This window comes from Candoia aspera, chromosome 12 (assembly GCF_035149785.1).
Source record: "Candoia aspera isolate rCanAsp1 chromosome 12, rCanAsp1.hap2, whole genome shotgun sequence".
NCBI lineage: Eukaryota > Metazoa > Chordata > Lepidosauria > Squamata > Boidae > Candoia > Candoia aspera.
The window spans coordinates 2285297-2310367 of NC_086164.1; the positions used below are offsets into that span (position 1 = coordinate 2285297).

At 44.1% G+C, this 25071-nt stretch overlaps 2 protein-coding genes across 3 annotated transcripts; both read left to right on the top strand.

Annotated features, from left to right (window-relative positions):
* The first annotated feature begins 242 nt into the window (after nucleotides 1-242).
* Nucleotides 243-9091, top strand: HTATSF1 (HIV-1 Tat specific factor 1). The gene is made up of 9 exons (XM_063313321.1): nucleotides 243-488; nucleotides 2058-2259; nucleotides 2610-2657; nucleotides 3971-4125; nucleotides 5094-5257; nucleotides 5750-5849; nucleotides 6491-6580; nucleotides 7175-7312; nucleotides 7844-9091. The coding sequence occupies exons 1-9, from the start codon at nucleotides 318-320 to the stop codon at nucleotides 8126-8128; spliced, it is 1353 nt and encodes a 450-aa protein (XP_063169391.1). The 5' UTR covers nucleotides 243-317; the 3' UTR covers nucleotides 8129-9091.
* Nucleotides 9092-12229: 3138 nt separating this feature from the next.
* VGLL1 (vestigial like family member 1) lies at nucleotides 12230-17561 on the top strand. 2 transcript variants are annotated; one of them, XM_063313604.1, is made up of 4 exons: nucleotides 12230-12724; nucleotides 14277-14629; nucleotides 16221-16608; nucleotides 17422-17561. In XM_063313604.1, the coding sequence occupies exons 2-4, from the start codon at nucleotides 14437-14439 to the stop codon at nucleotides 17432-17434; spliced, it is 594 nt and encodes a 197-aa protein (XP_063169674.1). In that variant the 5' UTR covers nucleotides 12230-12724; nucleotides 14277-14436; the 3' UTR covers nucleotides 17435-17561. The 2 variants fall into 2 exon arrangements, with proteins under 2 accessions (XP_063169674.1, XP_063169673.1); XM_063313603.1 differs by having other exon boundaries at nucleotides 14415-14629.
* Nucleotides 17562-25071: the final 7510 nt, after the last annotated feature.

A 25071-nucleotide genomic window follows, 5' to 3' on the forward strand; every position in this document is an offset into this window, starting at 1 on the left:
TGGAGGAGCTCGCGCGGTACCGCCGCTTCCGAGCGCGGGCGCCGCTCCCCGCTTAACCCGGTCGGGACGGGAGAGGCCGGCGGCTCGCCCCCAGCCACGCTGAGCCTCGCGGCCCCGAGAAACGCCGCGCGGCGAGAGGCCGGGGAGGGGCGGGGGCGGGGCCGCGCCTGCGCAGCGGGGCCCGCCGCGCGAGCAGCCCGCGCCTGCGCCTGAGCGCGGGGGCGGCTGCGAGGCGTTTCCAGGCCGGGCCGGGCCGGGCCGGGCGGCGCCTGGTCGTGAGGAAAGGCGTGGAAGGCGGGGGCGAGTCGGGCGGCATCATGAGCGTCGGCGGCTCGGACCGCAACGAGGACTTCCATCAGCAGCTGCGGCTGCAGGAGCTCTACGGGCGGAAGGAGGGCGAGGGCGGCGAGGACCCCTACACCTACACGGACCCCGCCGACGGCACGCAGTACGAGTGGGACCTCGAGAAGAAGGCCTGGTTCCCCAAGGTGAGGCCGCGGCGATCGCGGGGCGCCACCTCGGCCCTGCTGCGGCGCGGACTACAAGCCCCATCGTCCGCAGCGGGGGAGGGGAGGGGAGGGGTGGAATCCAAAGCCCCTGCGCCGGCGGGGGGGGGGTCCGCCGGGATTGCTGCCTTTGCGCGGAAGGGCCTGCCTCCCCGTCGGCGGAGAGGGATGGGCATTGTAGTCCAGAGCGGGGCGGGGGGCGCGCGACGGTCTTCTGGTCTTAAACCCGCAGCGGGGTTGCTTTTGTTTGGGGGGGCCTTCCTGTTGGGTCCCCGTCCTTTAGCGAAGTCTTCTTATAAAATAACAGTCTCTTACCATCTATAAATTTATAAGCAATTTTCTGCCTTAGAAGGGTAACTCTGCATAGTCTACTCGGGCAAAAAAGCCGCTTTGAGATGAGCAGGGACACAGCCAGCTGTGCGCCCAGCATCGTTTTCTTCCCTTTTATTGACTTATTTTATTTTCTATCCCGCCTTTAGTATTTTCCTGGTGTTGGCCAGCTATCCCCTTTACCCTCCTTATTATCCCTCTGACCGGGTCCCTTTATTATTAGGCTTTTATCCCTTTTAAAAAATACGTCAGTCGAGGCGGCGAACGTACCTAATACTTTGGCTTTTGACCCAAGTGATTCAGTCGGCGAAGTTTTCTCAAGCCTTTGGAGACAGCCTTGCAGGATGGTCCTGAATGACCGTCACTTAAGCCAGTCACTTAGACCACCGCTGGGGTCTCAGCCTCCCTTGATTGCTGTAGATTTGTTTGGACCCTGCACTGAGCTGGGATTTGTATGGAAATTTCCTGTCAATGCTTACAGTTAGTTTTTAGCTTTACTCGAGTCCTGAAGCCGGCCCTTCACCTGAAACAAGAGACTGTTAGGAGAGATCTTTTAACGCATTCCTTTTAACTCTGTCCTAATTTTACAGACATTGTTGGATCTCATCTGGTTTGCAAAGTTCACTTAAATGGCCCAGATAGAAAGGAGGTTATTTGTGTTGCAGGATTGCTACCTGATGACAGTAGACAGTTCTCGCTACTCAGGAATTACTTTCTTTTTTGAAATTGGCATCTAGGTCCAGCACTAACACACTAGCTGCTTCTCACTTGGCAGGTGCTCTTGTGCCGCTGAATCAAGTTATAAGCAGCTGCTCCTGAAAACTCTGACTTTTTTCACGAAATTCTGAAGAATGTTTGCAAGGATGTTGACAGTTCTCAGCTTAAAAATGTCCTGAGAGATAATGCGGCAGGCAGTTTGTTAACGGAGAGTAAACACTCTGCAAGTCGTTGATGACTTGAGCTCAGAGATATGTACAGCTGCTGGTGCTCTGACTGGCTTTCTGTAATACACCTACAGTAGCATCTTTTACCCTCCCATGTAGGCATGCCTCTCCCTTTAAGCTGCCTATCAGTTGTAGTGCCATTATGGAAGGGTAAAAATAGAACACGATTAGCATTATTTGTTTCAGAAGCTCTTCTTAGGCCATTCATTCTTGCAATAAGTCAGGCTTTAAATCTTAATTTGGTCTCTAATTTGTTTCCTGAATACTATCTTTTTAGGTCACTGAAGATTTCTTGGCAACATACCATGCCAACTATGGCTTTCCCACTGAAAGTTCAGATACCTCGGCATCCGTTGCAAAGACTGAATCTAAACCTGCACCAGATTCAAAGGCCGCCAAGGCTCAGCAGCCGGTAGAACCCAAAACGTCGCAGCCAACAGATCCTAAACAGAAAGGAGAAAAAAGAAAACCCGAAGCAGGCAAGGGGCCCCGTTGTGCATGACTTAGAAGTAGTCTGCTGTTCAAGAAGAAATGTGTCTTCCTGCGGAGTTGAGCTTGTGTGGGCAGTCATGCAGAACATCCTGCTTTTTCTGTTCGGAAAGCCTAATGTTAAAGGATCAAATTACTGCCAACTTGTAGGAATTTGTGAATGTGGTTAAAGCTTGATAGGTGTGAAGATAGGAAGGTACCATTTAGACGAGGTCAGCCTTTTTAGCCCAGGAGTGCCTGCTGTGTTTGGCTTTCCACAATCTCGTGTGAACTTTAGTCTGAAGAGCTGTTCTCTTTTCTTTAGAGGTGCAATCCTAACTTATAATCATCTCCCCTCTAGGATGGTTTCATGTTGAAGAACAGAAAAATACAAATGTATATGTGACAGGTGAGGAGCAGTCTTGAGTATTTGCTGATTGTTGAAGCTGTGTTATGAAATGGACGTGAAAGTCAAGCTCTCCCGTGAAATGGGTCCAAGCCCCTGAATATAACTTTAAATATTTTGCATCACATAAAATCTTGGCATCTGGAATTAAAATGAGAGATTTTGTTGATGGCTTTGAATAAAGTTTAACTGAGTAGGGAGAAGAATAAGAAACACTTTTATTTAAAAATTCAGTTATACATACATTTGAATTATTTGTAAAGTACCTCAAAATGCCAGAGTTGCTACACTTCTGCATATGAGTTCTGTAGTCAGTTTGTCTACCTTTGTTTCCCACTCCTTAACTTTTGGTGAACTGAAGTTTAGAGTCACTTTGTCTCCATTTTGATGAGGGTGGGTGTATCGCTGTGATTTAAATGTGGAGTCAGCACCTGTAAACTAATTTCTATCATGTTCGTTTATTTCTTCCCAATTAGGAAATTGCCTTGTGGCAACTCAGCCTTGGCTACATGGCTTAATATTGTCTATGTGCTTGAGCTGTGGGCTGCCGCCTTGCCGTGTCTGGAAGTGCCCATTATGGCATATGGGACCTTTCGCATGCCTGATGCGGACTCCCATTTCCTAGTTGTGTTATGCTTGTAAAATGCACAATATTTCTGTGGCCTCCACCTTACAATGCTGTCCTTAGTGGCCTGAGATCTTCTGGCAGAGACTAGGATATGTTTCCTCAGGATTTTTCTGTCTTTGGTGCACAAAATGCACCAAAACAAGAGATTTCTGACTGCTGTCCTGCCAGTTCCTGATAGTGGATCATGGTTTTGAGGCTGTTTCCCGTGATCTCAGTCTGCTCTGTGTTGAAGGTGCCAGATCTCAGGCCTAATGGCTATGCTGTACCTCTCCATCCTTCCTGAATCAACAAGGAACAGATGCCCACCGTCCCTGATAAAATACCTTGCAGTGTCTGTCTCTTGTTGAAGGATCAAATATGCGCATCAGTCCCAAAGCTCAGGTTTTGAACTGGGAGTGCAGAATTTGCAGAATTGTGTTAAGGGTTTTATAGCCAACTTGGGAGCTAAAAAATTGAAGTGAACTAAGATTGTCCTTCAGTGGCATTATATTATGTCCCCATAGTTTGGGATCTAGCACTGCCAGAATGCAAAAGCTGTCAGACCATGCTGAATGAGGGGAAGTATACAAAGACACCAGAGAAAATGTAGACTGTGGTGAAAGAATTAGTGCTGTGATGTTAAAAGTTCAGCTTGGTTTTTGATGGATGTTGTTCTTGCATTTGTGTCTATTCAACTTTGCCTTTCCAGGTTTACCACCAGACATTACAAAAGATGAGTTTGTAGACGTTATGTCAAAGTGTGGTATCATTATGCGTGATCCTCAAACAGAGGAGCCAAAAATCAAACTTTACAAAGACAAAGAAGGAAATCTTAAAGGCGATGGGCTCTGTTGTTATTTAAAGGTTAGTTGTATACTTCTGTTATTTATTTATTTATAAGTCACATTTCTATCACCGCCCATCTCTCCCTAAAAGGGGGACTCTGGGCGGTTTACAATAAAATCCACCTTAAAACCTCAACATCATAAAATCACCAAGTCAACAGCTACAATACTAAAATAATAAATAAATATAAATATAGAATCCAAGTGGGAGATTTCCATTCTGTAGGGAGAATTCTACATCACCAGCCACCCCCAGGAAGAGCTATTGCCCTTCCCATCCCAGGTGAGGTGGCAGAACCAGGTCTTCAAGCCCTTCCGGAAGGTTGGGAGCGAAGGGGCCTGCCTCACCTCCGGGGGCAGAATGTTCCACGGGGCGGGCGCCACTGCAGAGAAGGCCCGTCTCCTGGACCCCGCCAGATGGAATTCTCTTGCAGACGGGGTCCGTAGCGTGCCCTCTCTGCATGACCGGGTCGATGTTATGGGGATGAGGCGGTCCCTCAGGTAGCCTGGCCCCGTGCCATACAGCGCTTTAAAGGTGATAACCAACACCTTGAATTGGACCCGGAAGCAGACTGGCACCCCGTGCAGCTCGCGCAGTAAAGGTGTTACGTGTGCTGATCTTGGAGCACTCATCACTGTTCACGCAGCCGCATTCTGGACCAGCTGAAGCTTCCAGATACTCTTCAAGGGCAGCCCCATGTAGAGCGCATTGCAGTAGTCTATGTGGGAGACGACCAGGGTGTGAGTGACTGTCCGGACCTTTATCGTGATCCTGCAGTTGCCCCCAAAATAGACCTCCCCCTTTGAATCTCTATTTAAAGTTACTTTATCTTAACTTCTGGGGACCCCTGCAGACATCAACAGGACTTACGATAAGTGTTTTTTTTTTAGGTCTGTGGCAAATGTTGCTTCTTTGTTAGCCAGAGTCAGTGTAGGTGGAAAGCGGAGGTCTTACACCAGGGTTTTTCTCTCTCTTTTTTCTCCCAGAGAGAATCTGTTGAACTTGCACTGAAATTGTTGGATGAAAATGAAATCCGAGGCTACAAACTACACGTGGAAGTTGCGCAGTTCCAGCTTAAAGGGGAGTATGATGCCAGCAAGAAGAAAAAGAAGTGCAAAGATTACAGGAAGAAGCTTTCCCAGCAACAGAAGTGCGTAGCTCCTTCTCCCGATACAGCTTGGCTTGTGGGAAACCCTTGCCTGGAAATTTTGTTTCCTTATAAGAAAGGGAAGGGTGTTGTGAAGCAAGCACATCTTTGTATTTGCCGTTCTGCATGCTACTTTTATAAGAACGTTTTGCTTCAGGTCCTGTGGAAAATGTGGCCAGACTTGTCTTTTCATTCCATCGGGGGCTTTAAAGCAAAGCATTTGTAGGAAATGCATGAAACCCTAACCTCTAGAGCAGGTCAAATCAGGCGGGGGGCAGCTCCTGATAAAATGTGGATTTAGATGTCAAGATCCCTTCCCCGTAGGTGGCTTACAGATGACTTTTCATGCTGCTAGGAACCTCCCTTTCATTACTGGGGACAAAATGGCTGCAGGTTCTGATTTTAAGAAACATCAAATTAATTTTTTTCTCAACAAATACTTTTAGAAACTGAAGAGATCAACCCCAACCTCTTAATATTGCTTCATTTCATTAGACTGCTGGATTGGAGGCCAGAGAAGAAAGAGGGGAGTGTTAGATTGCGACACGAGCGTGTCATCATTATCAGAAACATGTTCCACCCCAAAGATTTTGAGGTAGGTAAAAATCCCTACCTTCCGTCCAGCAGAAGATTATACACTCTAATCCCTACATAAGATCTGGGAAAGTGCCACCTCCCTCCCAGAGATGACGAATGAAGTTGGGCTTGTCACAAGCCAAGAAGCATCTGTAGCATAATGGGACCAGCTAAAGTTAGAAAGGATCATTCCATTTTTAGGCTCTTCCTGGCCGAAGCTCTTGAGCTTCTATTATGCCCGGCAACTTAAATTGCTCCTCCTGTATTGGAAGGCATAATGTTACCATCCCCAGTGCGACATTCTCCAAATGCATTCAGCTGTCAGTCCCTTTATATTTACCAAGGGCCGAGAGTTATGGGGCCTGTAGTCCAACATACCTGAAGGTTGCAAGGTTTCCCAGTCCTGGCGCAGGCCCACTCAGTTTCTGTTAACGCCGGCTAAGAGATTCCTACCTTTGAAAGGTGACATTTTCCATTCAATCTCTGCTTTTGAGCATTGATGGAAACAAGCAAACAAGCTTTTGAATAGTGCCCAGTAAATAATTCAGGCACGGTGGTTTGGTATCTCACTCTTCAGAGTGCTGTCATTGTCCTGTGAAATTCTTGCGTTCTGAAAGTGTTGGACGTGTTTTTAAAATACGCTTTAAAATTTCTTTCTAGGAGGACCCCTTGGTGCTAAATGAGATCCGAGAAGATCTACGGACAGAGTGTGAAAAATTTGGTCAAGTAAAGAAAGTCATTATATTTGATGTATGTATCAGAAAGACTTTGATTTTAGTTGGCCCTGACATTTTGCATTGTACTTTTGAGGCACTCTTGTGCAAAAGCAGTAAAGAACAACGACCACACTAGTTGAATTCCAACTGGAATGATCAGTTTAATGAAGTTTCAAAAGAACCAAATAACTGTTAATTTTTCGAACGTTCATTATTCAGTGTACCACTAGAATATGGCTGAGCCTGCATAAAGAATTATGTCTGTATTGTGAGCCTGTATGTAACCACCTTTTTAAAATTAAAATCAGAAGTTGTAAAATATTTCCCACTCCAGTGCTGTATTAAGACAGTTGAACAGTTTAATCAGATGATAATACGGAAGGATTACTAGACTTCCTAGAGAGCTCATGTATTGTCGTTAGGGAGAGAGGTGTTAGGAGAATGATCAGGAAAAGGTGAAATGGTAGGCGACTTACAACGATTTCAGAACAGAATTTTAGAACAGAGGTAGTTTCATCATGTTTTGTGAGTCCCAGAACTTTGTGATTCTGATACAGGGCGTTCTCTTGAATTTGTGCGATGACTTTGACTTTGACTTGACAGCTTTTTTCCCCCTTTGTTTCTGCAGAGGCACCCTGATGGAGTAGCATCAGTATCCTTTAAAGAAGCCGAAGAGGCTGATGTTTGCAAACAGGCACTCAGCGGACGATGGTTTGGTGGACGGCAGCTCTGCGTGGAAACGTGGGATGGTGTAACTGATTACCAGGTATGTTTGGCTTGATGAAGGTTTTTTCTTTTTTTAAATACGAGTATGAGTAATGAAGGGAGCCAGTTAAGGCCCCAGGCTAGAAACTGGGAGACTATGAGCTCTAGTCCTGTCTTAGAGATGAATCTAGCTGGGCAAATTTGGGCCAGTCCTTCCCTCTCATCCCTAGGAAGAAGGTGGCAGTGGCTGAAATCTTGCCAAGAAGACTGCAGGGACTTGTCCAGGCAGTCACCAGGAGTCAAGGCCGACTCAGAGGCACAAGTAATTTAACAATTTAAGAGGGCCTCTATGTTTGGCACCTGACTTTTGAAATCCCCTTGAAAAGTATCCTTCTGACCATAGAACAAAATGGGGTTTTATGACCTTCCACGCTACAGCATACGCTGTGCAAGTCAGGGAGGGATCCTCGTAGCTCCAAGTTCTCTTGAAATCACATTTGGAATCGGCATCTAAGCTATTGATTAGGAAACAGAAAATGCCTTTCCCCCATTCCTCTGCAACATTGACAATTACCACTGTGTACCAACCCAGGTTGAAGAAACCTCACGGGAAAGAGAAGAGAGACTGAAGGGGTGGCAAGAATTTTTAGGTGATCCTGACCAAGAACTGCCTAAAAGGCCACCGGGAGCAGATCCTCCAGGAACCGGCCAGCAGCTGTCGAAAGGAGTTCCGCCTTCCCAAGATAACGGGGCCTCTGAAGCGGATGTGAAGGCGGAAGCAGCTGAGCGAGGAGGCGACAGCGAGGCAGCCGGCGAAGACGTTGCAGCGTCCACAGACAGCAGCGTCGCAGGCAGTGATGAAGAAGCAGAGACGTAACGCCCCTTGCTCCTCGTAGAAAGCATGAGCCCGGGGATCCCCGACTCCTCTGTTACCCTTTGCTCTGACGCAGTTGCAGGCTGCACTTGAATGGATGAATATATATATATATATGCGCACGTTTCTTTGTTAGGGTGTCATCAACGTGCTTTTGAGGTATTCCATTAAAAGCAGTATTTAGTTTCATGTGTGTGTGTGCGCGCGTCTGTGTGTATATATATATATCTTCATATATTCATGTCTGGCTGTGACTGAAGCTGCGTGTGTGTCATAAGTTGCCAAGAATCCTGCTGAACTGACCAGCTGTCTTAAGTCATACCTTTGCTTGTCAGTGTTCAAAGTCCATCCCCGTGAAGTAGGTACAAACCTCTAATTCCCCTTAACTACACAGCAACCTTTAGAAACACAGGAATGAATGCTTTCCAGTGTCTGCCCTAATTCCAGCCCCTTCCAACCTGCTGATACTCTCCCTGTATGATACGAATTCTTGCCTGCCTTGGATGCACCAGTGTGTGTTTGGAACAGCTGGTTTTCCTGATGTTAGTGATTTTAAAGTAACAGATCATTGAAGATGGATTAGCGCTCTCCATGGCCAAGAGAGATTAGAAAGATCACGCTCTGAAAATGCTATTCTGGTGTGTAAAGCTCCTTGTAATTCATGTCCTTCGTTAATATAGACATTTGACGCTGAGGAAAGCTAGGTAATAAATGGGAAAAAGAATGTAAATAAGATGAACTCTCTTCTTCACTTTTTTAAATTTCTGATTTGATTGACTCGTTGGAAACATGCAGAGTGCATGTGTGTTGGAAGCGTGGTTCCTGCCTTGCCCCGGTGTTAACTGTTCGAATATAGTTGGATTTCAAGCATTTGTCAAGACTGAGTATATGAAGCCTGTATTTTTTATACTGGATTGATTATAGGAGATTCTACGAATAAAATTGTTTTGAGATTCATTCCCAAAATTGTTTCTCAGATTTTTAAGCAATTTTTTGTGGGTGTTAACCACTCAGAAATAGCCTTTTTTTTTTTAATCGCTCCCAAGACTTTCCAAATGCTTTGCCCACATTTATTTTCTGTGGCCTTATAACTACGTATTTAAATAAGGAAGTGATTATTTCTCCCATCTCAGATGTCCTGGACCAGGGAACCTGTGCGTTTGTTGTGACAGATCATAGAATAGATTTTCCACATTTCCATGTGAGTGTAGGGGGTTAGATGCTTCGTACCAAGTTTGCTGTTTTAACTGAATGATACTGTAGTTTGTAGAAAACTTTAGTTTTTTAAAATCAGGACCTCAGCCCGTTGCTTGAGACAGACAATTATGCAAATCATCATTTGCTGTTGACTCCAAATGTAACAGACTTTGAAGTGGACGTTGGTTTTGTTGGGAAGGAGAAGAAAAACGTAGGAGCCTAAACGCACCGTTGATCAGTTTCACAAGGGCACAGTTGAATGTTACATCTCATTCGACCCTTTATTTATGGGCAGTTTAGGAATCTGCACTGATGAAAAATAGGCTAACTTGCTGAATAATCTTTTGTAGAATAAAGTTAAGTGCTAAATGTACCAGTTTTGTACCTTGAATTTGTGATTAATCCATCTTTTGAAAACATTTGTGTTGCCTTTGAACTGTCTTTCTTATGGGCACTGGCCACTAACACCTGACATACTTCCCTTAAAAAGCTGAGAATTTGATTTAAAGGGAAGATGAGTGGTAGAAGTAACTTGCCCTTCTAAAAGGTTTTCATCTGTGCAAGTGAAAGCTGTGGCAAGGTTTTAATGCACAAGCCTGTCCTGGATTTCCTCTTGCTGTTGCGTCTCCTTGTATGTTGGGATGTATGATGAGATGGCGGTGAATGAGGTCATTTAAACGGTTAAGCAAGTTTAGTGAGACTGCATTTAGGAACCAGTGTGACAGTTCCCAATAAAATATTTCTGGAATTATTGTTTCATTACAAGACATCTGTGGCATAAATTGTGGAGGAAAACAGACCCAATTAGTATTTACAGTCCTTGAGGTCACAGGGATCAAAACTTAAAATACATTATTCCCTTTTCCAGCTTAATATGTCCTTTCTAGGAAAATCTGGCTATTGTTTTTGTTATTTTGGAGAATATATCGGCTGTCTTCCTTCCAGCTCCCGATCTACGTCTCCTATTTATTTAGCATCCATTGTGACCTGAATCCTCTGCCTGTCCCTGGTATTCCACCATGATTCCTATCTTCAGATCTGTAATCATCTTCAAGTGGTGTAAGAAGGAAGTAGGAATCTTGAGCCTACCACAATTTCTCACAATAAGTTTTTTTTTTGCCAAGTGAAATATTAATTAGGCTTAATGTTTCAGAGGTAGAATAACTCTTGCAATTATTGTAAAGTTTAATTTCTACCCTAGTTTTTATGCAAATACGTTTTAGTTCCACAAAGTATTTCTGGGTTTAATCTCAATTTTTACGTAGAACTGGATATTCTATGAGCATCAATACAGTTACCATATATTTTGTGTATTTTCACATGAGCGCATTTCAAATATAGCTACTTGAGAAGACTGGGTGCATTTAGAGCACCCAAACTTTCCATTTCTTTTGCATTGTTCAGTCCATGCAGTTGCAGATTATAGTTTCCTTAAAGCACAGTCCTGTGCTGTTTACTCAGTGGTGTGCCTTTGAGTTAATTTGGGTTTCTTACAGTTGGGTTTCTTACTTAAATTAGTACTTCTGTTAAATAGGGCCAAGCCTAAATTAAATCCAGTTTGAATTGATTTGTTCTAGAAATTACATACAAAGTTCTTCTGTTTAAATTTATTTCTATTAGTAATTGTTCAAGATATAATTAAGACACATAATGTAGAATATAAGACAGAATACGAAGTTCTTCATAATATGACACGTGCTGTTAAGCAAGAACTTCCTTCTGTGCTGGTATAGAATTATATGAAGTCATAATACGTTCATCCTCCGTTTTTACATTTTTGCAATCATTATCAAAGGCCTTCCCAACCTGGGGCCATCCTGATCATTGTCTAAGACTTTATTCATCACTAACTGGCAACATCAGCATTGGTTAAAACACACACAGGTGTTTTGTGCCCAGCATTCTGCCTCTGAACATCTGAACGGAGGAAAGTGTTTATGCAGAAAGGTAGCAGTGAGGTCTCCTGAGAAACACTGCCGAAGAGCCATTGCAACCAATCCTGGAAACGCCCAAGTGGGTGACTTCGTCTCTGCAAATCAAACTTGGTTTAGGTAGAAGTTGGGTTTGACCTTTTACGTGATTCCACCCTTTACCAGATTGTAAGTAAAAATTTTACTTACTAGAAAGTAAGTAAATCTTTCTTAGTTGAGGGAAAGTTCAGCCTTAACTCTGATGGATACCTAGAACTGGTAGGGAAAGGATAAAGGAAAACATTGCAGTGTAGACCAGGGTTTCTCAACCTTGGCAACCTTAAGATGCGTGGACTTCAATTCCCAGGATTCCCCAGCCAGCATGGCTGGCTGGGGAATTCTGGGAGTTGAAGTCCACATGTCTTAAAGTTGCCAAGGTTGAGAAACCCTCGTGTGGACACAAATAGATCATAAAAATGAAGGTAAGGGTTATTATTGAGACCTAGAAGTTTCAGAGCCCTGGTTATCTAGCACAGTTCAGTCCATGCAGTTGCAAATAATAATGCTTCCAGTTTGATGAGCAAACTATTGAGAAGTAGAATTTTCAACAATCTTGATGAAAGGAACTGGGTTCTGAGATGCAAACTCAGGACTTCGAATCACCTCTCTTACCTCTCACCTAATTCCCACTTCCTGAACCAAAATGCAATCAAATGTTGAGCTGGTGCTTTTTCTGAATTTTGCTATGCAATTCTCTAATCTCAAAAAGTGTGTCCAAGTGAAAGTAACACCCCAAAATGAATTATGCTGGAGAAAATTACTTGAATGCATTAAAAAAAATCTCCAAGAATACATACATTAGGACAAACACACCAATTAAAAGCTAAACTTCACCAATCCGCATGTCTTGAAATAAAACATATGATACTTCACCAGGCAGTTGCCAAGAGCTAAGACTCACTTGAAGGCATATATATCAGAGGCTAGCAGCAAATAACTTTACACTCTACATGAGGAACAACATCGGGGCGGGGGGCAAGAAAGTCAAAAAGAAGGAAGGAAGAATGTTAAAAAGTGAAACATGCTGAAACCTTTGCTGCAAGAACTGCACAGATCCACCTATGAAAGAAAAGCTGATATTTTTTTTTTTATTCTACCCATGTCCATCTTGTGATACCAGGAACTGTTCTTAAATCTGGAGACCCATCCCTTGGCTTGGGCACACACCATTGTTGCCAGCTATTTTTTACAAGCACTCTGAACAGCCCTTTTTATTGCCTTCTTTCCTGAAACCTCTAAACCTGGTTGACTTGTCAGGGTACATTTCACACATTCCTGCTGGCAAGCCTGAAGGATACGCCTTGTTCGCTCGCTGCTGGAGGGATAGAAAGCTGCTGGTACAGTCTTACACTTTTCTTCTCGCTGTGAAGTGGCTACAGAAGGCATTGGTAGGATCCCTGGAGTTGGGGAATCACAGGATGAAGTAACTCAGGTGGGTTCTCTGTTGACCAAAGGGATGGAAAATGGTATGGTAACAGCCTCTGAGTTTCTCTGTTTCTCAGATGTATGTGGGAAGTCCCAAAGCACTGTAATCCAAGCAAAGGATTAGGTGCATCTAATGGAGGAGGACGTGTCTAATGAAGTATGGGAGATGCAACATGTTTGGTGGGGTGCTACAGTTTCTGGAAATTATTGACTGAGATGCAGTTGTTTAGCAAGGTTTTCTGACTTACAGTTTCCAATGAACAGTATTGTTGAAATTTTAAAAATTGAGGTATTCCTGTCTGGCCCTGAACCAATTCTCGTGTATCTCTTTGGCATCCTATCTACTCTAATTTGATGTTGTGAATCTTGGTTTAAAATGAAGTGTTTTCTACAGGTTGAAGTCCACCTACCTTTGTTCCATATCTGAAAGTAGTATTAGCTGTAGAGGGAGACAGTAGAGGGAGGTGGACATTCTGTGGACACCTGGAATGGATCATCTGCTTGGTCATTGTGGAAAATAGGGTGCTGGGCTCTTACCCCCAATCTTGAGGGAGCTGACTTTATGTTCAAAGCCTCTAGTACTACAAACAAACAAAACATTCCGTTGACATCACCCACTTTCTGTGTGAGCACTATCTTCATCTCAAACACTGGTTGGGAAATCAAAAAGATAATTACTTGGAGGAAACTATCCTTTCAAAGTCACATGTCTCCAGGGCCAGGCTACATTTTCCCCAAGACGTGGACTCTGGCCATGGGTAAGGACAGTTTTGTCATCCTTGAAGAACTTGATTGCCTCTGTAGGTTCTCTTGTCTTTCAGACGTGCAACCAAGAAGACTTAGTAGATTTTTTGGTAAAGGGTGAGTTACCAAGTTTGTGAGGTGTCACTTAAAGATTGCTTAGGCTTCCCATGCTAGGCTGCAAGTCCTACCCATTGGCTGCATTTACACAACATGCTAAGCCATAAGTCATGCTTTAGAAATCACAATGACAAAAACACCAATAATCACAAGGGCTTAATATGTTGGCCATTACATTCATGTACCTGGTTTGGTGGTCTTAACATGTGTGAGTGCTAATGGTTCTTGACAGCATTAAGGTAGGGAAAGCTGTCCTAGAAATGAATGTGGTAGCCAGGAAGGGCAGCACCACAACTTCAATTGTTGAAGTGCCCCAACTGATCATAGAATTATAGAACTGTGGAATTGGAAGAGACCCCAAGGATCATATTAAACCAATCTTCTGCAGTGTGTAGGACAACTAATTCAACCATCCATGAAAGGTGGCTGTCCAGCCTCTTTTTAAAGCCTTCAGAGATGGACAACCCACCACCTCCATAGGTGCACTGTTCCTCTGTATGTTCCATTGTTGTACAGATCTTACGGTAAGGATATTTTTCCTTATATGTAAATGAAATTGTGGTAGCTACAACTATATCAGCTATTTCTGGTCCTTGTTTTTGTGCAAATGGAAAATGGTTCCTGAGCATCTTCTCCCTGGAACCTTTTACATACCTGAACACTGATCTCATGTCTCCCCTCTGTCTTGTTTTCTCCAGGTGGAACATCCCAAGCATAAACTCTGAGTAATCTCAGTGGTGATCTTGGGGAGGGGGGAGCAGGAGATAATCAGTACCATGGACTCAACATCACCATCAAGTCCATGTACATCTTTCTTGTGTCACCTTTATTTTTAGGCCCGGACAAATATTTCCAGGTATGGAAGAGACAAAGAATAATTCCACAAAGCTGAGCAGAACCAAACAGCCAGTGAAAACAGAATGGGGGGCCCATTACATGGTGTTAACCTACTTCCAAGGAGACACTAATAGCATGGTGGATGAGCATTTCTCTAGAGCTTTGAGTGTCACCAAAAACCCGCAGAACCTGAGTAGAAACAACAGTGCTGAAGGTGGGATTATTGACAACGGTGAGCTTTTCACCCCTGGCTTGTTATATTTACTTAATAGACAGCAACTCATGTGAAAGTAACAGAACTCCTTATTGAGAACAAAGTTCTCCAGGTGAAATTGTATTGATGTTTAACAAAACCCGTTGGCCGCCTGAAGGACAGGGATTAATCTGAGCTGTGACTTAGATTTTTAGTGTCCTCCTGGGTTCTCACAGTCTTTTACACACTGTGTGCCTGAGAAATGGGGGTTGAGAAATCTAAGATCATCCCCCAAACCAGCCCAAGATATGTTGCTATCTGTGGCAAAGAAGAAGATGGCACCCATTCCTTATGTAGAAGAACCTTTCTTCGACACTGGCCCTGCTATAGCTTCCTCCACCAGACCTGAAAGCCAGCCCAGAATGCAGAACAGGCTCTGTGGATCACACTTAAACGATGGGAAGGGTTGGGTTTTGAAGACACTTCCAGAGTTTATATACTTCTGTTCCACCGGAGGCATTATCCCTGGAGCCAATAATCTTAGATAAGTTGCAATGCCCAGGTACACTCCTAAAATAATTTCTGCCATACACAAAGGTCCCTTTATAAGAGTTTAGCCTCACTGGGCCATTCACACCCCTCCACTGTCTTCTGCCCCCTTTTTTACTAAACCTGCTATGAGGCAAACTCAAGACTTCCTCAGAGAGGGATTACGTTTCAGGTCAAAGGATATGTGCCCAACCACCCTGTAGGAAGCTGATGAGTACATGAGCAGTTGTTTAAAAAATGCTTCTGCACTATTAAGAGTTACATTAGGGATTATAATTTATTTGATTTTGCTGCGGTTCTTTTGAGCAGGGGTCCGCTCTGCCTTTTGTCGAGAAGGAATCTTGGGTGGTTCAGATTATAAAGCAGAGCCAGGGGTAAATTTACGGCCATCGTGGCTAATATGGAGAACTTCCATGAAAAGGCAGCAGCTTCTCCCAGATGGACCTTCTACACGAAACGTAGGCTCTGCCATCATGCCGTGGAGTTTCCCTCTCAACGATTCCCTTTTGTTCCGAAACAAGGAATTCATCCAAGAAGCTTAGCTGGGTCCACATGGGAGTGGGCAATTTCTTAGCCCTAAGATCTGATGGGTAGTGACTGGGGGCACGTGCATGGTGACACACAGCACAGCCCAACCCTCCAACGCCAAACTCCAACAAACAGCTCCTTGAGTTGTGGTATCCAAATGTTGGTGAACTTCAGTGCCCAGCAGCCAGAGTGGCCAATGGGAGGAAGGCAATAACTGCAGACCAGGGTTTCTCATTCCTGCTGTAACCAGCCACTTAACAGAATGATTGCCTCTGGTAAAGATAATTATTCTTGTAAGTTTATCAACATGTCTTGCTGCAAACTCAAGCGGGCAGGCTACAGCGAAGTGGGCAAAGCTACCGTACGGAAGGCAGACATTAGTTTGTCCCTGTCCTCGTACCTGCCCATCAAATCAGGTGGCATTTTTCAGAGGCCACGTTCTCCCCTGTTTTCACATGTAATTTACCTCTCAGTGGAAAGAGGGGATGCCCGTCCCTCTGGAACTTGAATGCCTCTGCTTGTGTTTTTTGAACAGAAAACCACAGACCTTCCCATGAGTGGGGTCTTTCACCCCACTGGGCGAAGCCCTATGGTGCGTCCTCCCCGTTGAACCTCTGTGCTTCCGAGGAGAACACAGCTGCTCCTGCGATGGATCTCTACCAGCCCTCCCTTCTCCAGGGTGCCTCTCCGGCGACCGCTGAGCTCTGGCCCTTGGCTTCTGGGGGCGATCCAAGTTTGACCACAGTTTCGAGGTACCCAGCTTCTGATCTGCACGTGGCACAAGGTGGCATGTCGGATGAGAAATATGGTTCACTGTTAGGCCTCTTGGAACAAGAAAGATGTCCTCGACCCATCCGAGAGCCTGCCGATTCCCGATCGGCTTGTCTTACTGGTTCGGCTAGGTTGCAAAATATGAGCCAGAGGTAAGTCGGTCCTGGTTTATTTTTAATCCTTTAACGCTTTCAAGATGTGGGGGAAGGTAGATGGTGTTTTTCAGGAGGTAGAAACTCACTCTGTGTGTGTGTGTATGTGTGTCTGTGTGCTGCTAATGAATGGACCGAAATTGAAGGTTTTGATGGAAAAGGAAAACTGGGGAATGTCATTTGTTTCTTCCAAGTTTCATCATGTGTGGCTGATTTTTGAAATGTGTTCTGTGTTTGAAATCTCCTGGGATTTTTTTTTTAACTTACCCAAACTGAACTTCAAATAATTTTTTTAAAAAGTATAAAGCCATATATTTTTAAGAAGAGCTCCAAAAAATGAATGCTGTGACCTGAATTATTTTAGCTTGTCATAGTTAACACAGAAGATCTTCTGTCGAAGACTGACTGATTGGTATCACAAATAAGCCAACTCTTCATTGGCAAGAAGATGGCATGTGTAGGAGTATCCATGGAGGGGAGGAAAAAATATCAAGATGGCAGCCATGACTGAGAAGTCGCAACTGCCATTTTGACTTTTTTGACACACACATTCCCTGTGGAGCCCCCTGGGACATTAATGGGAATAGTGAAGACGTTCTAGACAACCTAAAATGCTGCAACTGTGGAAAGGCAGCTTGATAGTCCACCAAATGTTTTAAAATTATTTACCTAACTAATTAATTGACAAAGCATTTTGATGATGATGAGGATGAGGATGATTACTATTATTATTATCACCCCGTTGGTCTTCCTATCCCTGATGTTATACTTGAATATTATCCACGAATGGTTGATCTCTTTTGTGTTTTCTAGGTATCCCTGCTAATGGCCAATTTGCGCTTTTAAAAAATGGACCTATTTGCCTATTATTTCTTCTCAAAAGACTTTCTGGGGACTGTTGAAAATCACAGGAGCTGTAATTAAGAAAAGTAGTCAAATGCCAGTGAACCCTCCATCTTCCCTGACCACGTATTTTTTCCATGGGCTTTTTTTTTTTTCCATTTTTGGAATGGGTACAAAGAGATGCTCCCACATCTGTCTTGATAAGCTACTGGGAAAAAGAAAGTAGTTTCTTTTTTCTCAGTAGCTTAGTTACAAAAGGGTCAAGGAGTTGTACATTTGCTGCCCCCAAAGTCAAACCTGTGCATTTAGGCCAGTGTTTCTCAACCTTGGCAACTTTAAGATGTGCGGATGTCAACTCCCAGAACTCCCCAGCCAGCCATGCTGAAGGCCACACATCTTAAAAGTTGCCAGACTTGAAAAACACTGATTTAGGCAATACCATGCAATGAAGGTAAGAATCTGGGTAAAAATCTGGCTTTTGGAGAAGGTTGTTCTTGAATTTTAAGGCATGAGCCAGGGAGCCAATGGTTCTTCCCAACTTTGTTAGTAATTTGAATATTCATCTTTTTCTTCCCAGAATTGGAAGTCATCTCCCCACCCCCCATTAGAATATTCTTTTTTTTTTTCTTCCCAGGAGCAGAAAAAGACATTGTGGTAGGATCTCCCTGATGGAAAATATACAACAAGCACTTTACTTACGGCAGTGTTTCTCAACCTTGTCAACTTTAAGACGGGTGGACTTCAACTCCCAGAATTCCCCAGCCAGCCATGCTGGCTGGGGAATTCTGGGAGTTGAAGTCCACCCGTCTTAAAGTTGACAGGGCTGAGAAGCATTGACTTACAGGGATGGGGAGAAAATCCCACATTTGCTGCGCTTGCTTTGTGATATTTTTTCTCCTGGGCCCTGTATTTTTCCCTGGAAGACTCAACAAATACTAGTTAGCAGTAAGCAACCACTGTCTGGTGTAGCGGATATATACACAGCTTTGCCTCGATTCTTCTCCAATGTTACAATATGGTACTATTTTTCTGGGCCAGCACAGAAGGAATTTGACATTTCTTTATTCTGTTTTTCCCCCGCAATCTCCTAGTCTAGCCTAGGGAGTGTCCCATCCAAGGACTAACCAGTTCTGATCCTTCTTCGCCTATCCAAGATCAGCCATGGCCAGCTAGGTGTTGCCGTGTAAATCTGCTCTGCAAATTCTTTGAATAAAATTTGTTCCCCAACCTGTACAAAAAAATCTCAAGGTGAATTCTACTTTGTTCCACTCTCAAACTGTACTAAGCATTTAGGGATCAAGGATGTGGCACCCACTTTTTAAAACACCCAGGCACAGCCATCATTGTTAGCTATCCCCTGAAAACAATGTAAGGTCTTAAATTGTCCTCTTCTGTTTGAAAAGGCAGCATCCTCCATTTTCCTTCACCGAAACCAGTTTTGATGCAGATTTAATGCACCCGGTTCCAGTCCTAACAAACCACACCATGGAGGGAAATTCATGCATGAATCTGGAGAAGCAAATGACAAATAAATGAGCCCATGGTGCAATCTCGATACTATAGTTTGGAGGCGGGAAAACAGTTGTTTCTGAATCTAATCTCAGTTTAGGAATAATATAAAAATAGTGTGCAGACTGGTAGCTACCACACGATGGCAGCAAATCTCAGAATTTGGCCCACGCCCCGGCAGCAGATCACCATCAGCAAGACACTCCTGCTCAGGATGCTATATTAAGGGCGCTCTTTAGAACTTACATAAAATCTTAGCATTGGGAAGCTAAATCAAATGGTTGAGAGACCTCCCGGAGCACTTAAGAGAAACTTGTTGCTTTCTTCTTCCCAAATAATTTTTTTGGCGCACTCACTTGGGTGGATTCTGTTCTTGGCAGCCGAAATGCTAAAGGGTGTTGCTCATATCAAGAACATCCCCCTCCCTTTTAACAGGCCAGACGCCATTAGAAGCTGTCTATTCCAGTGTTTCTCAACCTTGGCAGCTTGAAGATGTGTGGACTTCAACTCCCAGAATTCCCCAGCCAGCTTGGCTGGCTGGGGAATTCTGGGAGTTGAAGTCCACACATCTTCAAGCTGCCAAGGTTGAGAAACACTGGTTTATTCAGACCAGTTTTGTCTATACTGGTCCATGGCCTCTCAAGAGAAGAATGATGTTTCCCGTTCCTCACAGTGTTCCTTTGGTGCCTTAGTGGGTTGTGCAAACCCAGCCTTATTTGGTTAGCTTTTGGTTTGGGCACTGTGTGAACCAGGAGACTGAGTCAACTCAGCAGACAATTAAATGCGTTGCACTTCCTGATGAGCACTTGGGTGGCTTTTCTTCTTCAGCACACATGTGGAGACCTTCCAGGTATTATGCCAAGCACCACAGCAGCCACACATTAAAAAAAAACCAAAAAAAAACCCAGGCAGAGCTTATGCCACCATCTTGACGTTTTGGCCCACACTGTGTGGATACCCCTGCTGATGTAGGTGGAAATCCCTGGTTTAAAAAGGTGGAGTAAGGATCTGATCAAAGGCAGCCATGTGGCAGCGGCAAGGGCTGATTTTAGCTGCATGGAACGGGAAAATCTGCAATCGTAGGATGCTGTCCGTTTTTCGCCTGGCACAAAATAGCAGAGGAATGCATATCTGCTCCCATTTGATGCTGATTTCCACTTCAGGGGCAGTGTGCACACCACAATTCTAGCCTAGTTTAACTGGCTGAGGGAAGGACAGGGCAGAAGTCATGGTCTCCCATGCCAGTTGGATTCTCACACCCAGGTTGCCTTATGCAGGGAAAATGCAACCCAGCTCAGATTGTGAGGGTATTTGCAAAACCAGCTCAGCCAGGTTAATGGATTTATCCATATTTGTTGCGAGTTTGCAACGAATGCAAAACCGCAAAATAACTCATTCAAGTGAACATGAGCCAAGCTCAGAGTGTTCTCTGAATCCGGCCATAAGGTTTCTCTCTCACTAGGGTAAGTGTGCTGTTTTGTGAACACAACTGTAGCCACAAGGGGGGATTCAGTCAAATTTAGCACTGCATGTGAACGCAGCAGCTTGATCTTTATCTAACCCGATTAAGTGAGTTGTATGAATGCAGCGTCTCTGCAGGTTAGGAATCTGAATTTTGATTGGCAGCAATTCTGTGGAATCTGAAGGAGAGGAAGTTATGTGACCTGATGGCTTTTAACCCCCACCCCCCTTGAATTTGTCATTCCCAGCCCTACCTTCAGAGGGCCGGGAGGTGTCTGAACATAATCTGAAGGCTGCCTGCTTGTTATGTCATTCAAATAAAAACGTTTGGCTTGGGGTAATTTTTTCCCTAGCTTTGCACAATACATACAGACAGCCTGAGAAAGATTGCATTTAGAATGAATTCTCCAAGTCGAGCATCTTCCTAGACTGCAACCCCAGATCTGCTTTCAACAGACGAGAATCTCTGTAGCTCAGGGTTGAACTGTGGGGTCCTTGGTGCTCTCTGAGCTTGGCTGTTGGCTTGCAGACGTTTCATTACCCAACTAGGCAACATCTTCAGTGCTAGAAGGGAGTGGGTTTTGCTCCCTGTTTATATACAGTAGCTTGCCCTGCCAGTGTTGGTCGGGGGGTGTTTCTCCTTGGTAGTTCCTTGATTAGGGACTATTAGGGACTACCTACCCTACTCAAGGAACTACCAAGGAGAACCCCCCTTCCCTTCCCTTTATAGAGCAGTGACTCTGGGTGGTATCAGAAGATTAAAACCATCACAACAGTATAAACCCATGACACCCTAGTTAAATAACCCGCCCAAACAGAACCGCATCCCAACTGAGTTTGCCCAACCTCCTGGCCCAAATGACTGGGGGAAACATGAACAGGGTGGGGACCATCCGGATCTCTGGGCGGAGGCTGTTCCACAGGGCAGGTGCAGCCACCGAGAAGGCACGACTCCGGGGCCCAGGAAAATGGCATGATTTGATGGATGGGACCTGGAGCGTGTCCTCCCTGCTAGACCTGGTGGGGTGAGCAGAACCAATGGGTAAGCCAACCCGTGAAGGGTTTGCAGAACGATTCACACCTAGGGAAGCTGATTGGAAGGGAGTGATGTTGGGGCCATGCATCAAGGAGAACCACGAGGGCTCTCAGTTGATGGGCGCTCTGGAATGAAAGGGACCCCGTAGCTAAGAACCTGATTTCTCAGAAATTGCTCTCAGTTTGCTAGCGTTCCCATTCGCAGCACGAAGTTGGAGAATCGCAGCCTCGCTGCAGATTCCCATTCAAACGTCTCGCCTGCAACTGCAGACGTGCAGCCGCATTCCGGAAGCGGGCTGGACCATCGTCAGGTGGAACCAGCAAGACTTGCACGAGGAGGCCCAGCAAAACGGAATGAAGAAAAGTTGTCTACTCAACAACCACTTCCTTTCGTCAGCCTTTACTCCCCGGCAAACAGCAAACCATCTTTGCTACTGCAAACACTTGGGAAGCTGGTAACTGTTTCCATACAATGCGGAAGTCGCAGCACCTTACAATCTGCTCATCAGCAGAAAAGGGGCCATAAGTAGATCAGCAAGCATCTAGACCTCCGCTTTCTGATGGCTACCCAGTGGAAGCTTTTTTTGTTGCCCTAATGCCCACAGGGGACATAAGTGAGAGGGCCCTGCTCAGATGGAGCTCCATGGGATTAGATAGCAGTCTCTGGGATTTTGTACAGGGTTCTAGAGAAAGACTCCATCGATGCCCACTTCCCAAGCTGCCCAACAATGATTAAAAGCTGTTGCAGATTTTCTAGTCCACTGAAAATCAGAACCCTGCTTGCATCTTTCACATTAACACATTTTATTAGAAGGCAGACGCCTTTGTGAGCCGTGGCTCAGTTCATGTCTTTATGCCTTTTAATAAAAAGTTAAAAGTTAGTCAAGAAGGGTGCTACCAGCTGCTTGTGATTTTCTGCTGCTGGAGACTAACACGGTCTCTTCCTGCGATGTCTCGTTTGTAGAGTAGAACTTGCACTTAAAAAAAAGTGGAAATCCATGTCTGTGTGTGGAGCTTGGTCCTACATTTCCAAGAGTATAAACAATGTCTTCCTTTGCAAGATCCTTGTGGGAAGAAGGAGGAGGAGAAGAAATAATAATAATAATAATAATAATAATAATAATAATAATAATAATAATAATAATAATAATGGAAAAAGGGGGTAAGTCTGATAGACATGCCAGCTGAAAACAGAGATAAGCAAACATTGGAAAACATTGTTCAACACTCAACATTTTACACAAATGCACACCCGCACAGCAAGAGCTACGACTTGTTTTGGTACCTAAAATCCTGTGGGTGTGGTAGAGGGTAAGGCCTGGCAAAAAACTAATCATATCACATATTCTGACACTGAGAATGAATTCGAGGGTGGCACTTGCTCACACCAGCCATCTCTGAGATCCTGGCTGACTCATTGTCACTTTGGAAAAATGTGCATTTTCCCCCTTCTCAGTAGCTTTCATAGCTTTCTTCGAAGCGGGTTTATGACAGAACTGAGGCAATGTGGGTCATTTGCACCTCACTAGGAAGGGTGGGGTGGAGGGATTCAGATGCTAGATTCCGGGGTTTTATGCAAAAAGAGAACAGGATGTCAGGACCTTAAATATACATAAATCCAAGAATGAAAAAAGGCAGCTTGGCAAGTAATGAGTGCCATTTCCAATGTAGCTGGTGAAATAAGGCTGCTGAATGCTTTTTGTAGAAAACCAGTGATAACAAAAAACCCCAAGCAAAACCAGAGATAACAAAAGCTGTGTTCTGAGTAACTTGATTATGGAACATCAACGATTTCCCTTGTTGAAAAAATTATTTTTGTGTTTCTATTTAGTTTTCAGTTTTGGGAATCTACACTCTCCATGACAAAGGCAAGGGCAAAGAAAATTATATGCCCTTTCTTAAGAGGGTTAATAATTCAGTTCTATATTGCCTTTTTAACCTTCTTCATCAGCATTATTTTCCTCTCCAAATGTATCCTCTGAACTTTAAAAAAGCATGCTGCAGTTCATTTTAGCAATTGAACGTCGCTATGGGGAGGAGGCAGAGAAAAAAAAGAGGAGAAAAATTGGATATAAATGAAGGGCCGCAAATCACGGCTTAGGACCGGAGTCCCTTAAACCTGGTATGGGCCCCAATAAACACACCAAGTGAGAAATAGGATAACCCTTTTATTTGAGCGCTCAAATAACAAGGGGGTCTCTCCTCTGAAAAGGAGAGCCCTTTGTGTTAGTGGACAGCATCTTTTATACCATTATCTATAAGATACAGTTACAAGCATAACATGATTATTGGGCAATTTCTGTCACAGGGTACATAGGCATGCATACATTTGTGTTATCCATGTTAACTGTACACTACATCTACACCCATCACCATTTAGGGATTTCTCCCCTCCTTCCGGTATACAATTCCACATTGGCCCCTCCTTTGGGAGTGGAATGATCTAATCGTGGGAGGAGAATTTAACAGTACAATTACCTGTCCGGTTACTTTCGGACAAGATATCCCCCATGTGCGCATGCTTGCATGCTTGTATTATCTTCTACTGGTTCTGGTTTGTATTTCCTTCCCTCATCTTCCATTCGTGCCATCTCCCAACTTATACCTATCATGTACTTGCCAGCCTCCCTCATATTCCAACTTATTCTTAGGCATCCTTATCCCCCAGGAGAACCTTGAAGCTCTTGAGACAAGGAAGCTATTATTTTCCTTGACCATTACAGCTTACACAGTTAGCTGAACACATGCATTCCTTATAAGAAGGATGCTGGTAAAATTCTGTCTCCACCTAAGCATGGATGACTTCTTTCAGATTGATGATATAGCATTGACGGAAACATTTCTAGCAACTTGGAAACAACAAAATGAAACCATCAGCGCTTCCAGCCCTTTGACTTGTTGCAATGGAATTGTTGCAACGGAAGAATGAGGTGTCAAAGATTCGTGTCAGAACGTGTTTGGATGGTAATCTCTTTGACAGGTTTGATAAACAGGCTACAAAATCTAATGAAAATGGAGAGAGTAGCAGCAGCATATCTTGGAAAGCTTATCTGGGATGGAAAAGTTGATTTTGGGTTATCGCTTGTCTTAGAGTAACTGAAATGAGCGAAACGTCATAGTCATAATGAAATAACTGCATTTAGCGGTATCAATGGGTAGAAATGGGATTTTTCCAAAGCTTCAGTGCAAAAGAAGCTCAACAGCAGATGCTCCCATGGAAGGACTGTCCTCTAATTAATATATTCTGGAGGAAGAAACTACTGTATATAAACTTCCCTTTAGGCCCACGTCCCATTAGACATAAGTGTTTTAATTCGGGGTTCACTTTATGTGCATGATCCCAGCTGGGCTTTTGAAGTTTGTTAAACTAAACTACTGCATGTGTCAAAATAGTTCCCTCTCATTACAGAGGACTGGCACCAGTTCTTGAATTTCAGACATTTTCCCACCATGAATGAATGTTATTTGCCTATATTTTAATAATACTTTTTGTTTGTTTGTTTAAAAGAAGAAAATGTTCTCTGCACCTTTCAGATACTAGAACTCAAAGTTCTCCCATGAAAAGGGACCCTGTTGCTTTTATGTCCATCTTGAGGTCTTCCCATGGTCATTGTT

Bases quoted from the DNA above. Each gene is read 5' to 3' on its own strand.
- HTATSF1 (XM_063313321.1), top strand. From the start codon at position 318: ATGAGCGTCGGCGGCTCGGACCGCAACGAGGACTTCCATCAGCAGCTG. The intron at 4,126-5,093 runs GTTAGTTGTATA...TTTTTCTCCCAG, and splicing joins GGCTCTGTTGTTATTTAAAG to AGAGAATCTGTTGAACTTGC. The intron at 5,258-5,749 runs GTGCGTAGCTCC...TCATTTCATTAG, and splicing joins AAGCTTTCCCAGCAACAGAA to ACTGCTGGATTGGAGGCCAG.
- VGLL1 (XM_063313604.1), top strand. From the start codon at position 14,437: ATGGAAGAGACAAAGAATAATTCCACAAAGCTGAGCAGAACCAAACAG. The intron at 14,630-16,220 runs GTGGGATTATTG...TTTTTTGAACAG, and splicing joins TAGAAACAACAGTGCTGAAG to AAAACCACAGACCTTCCCAT.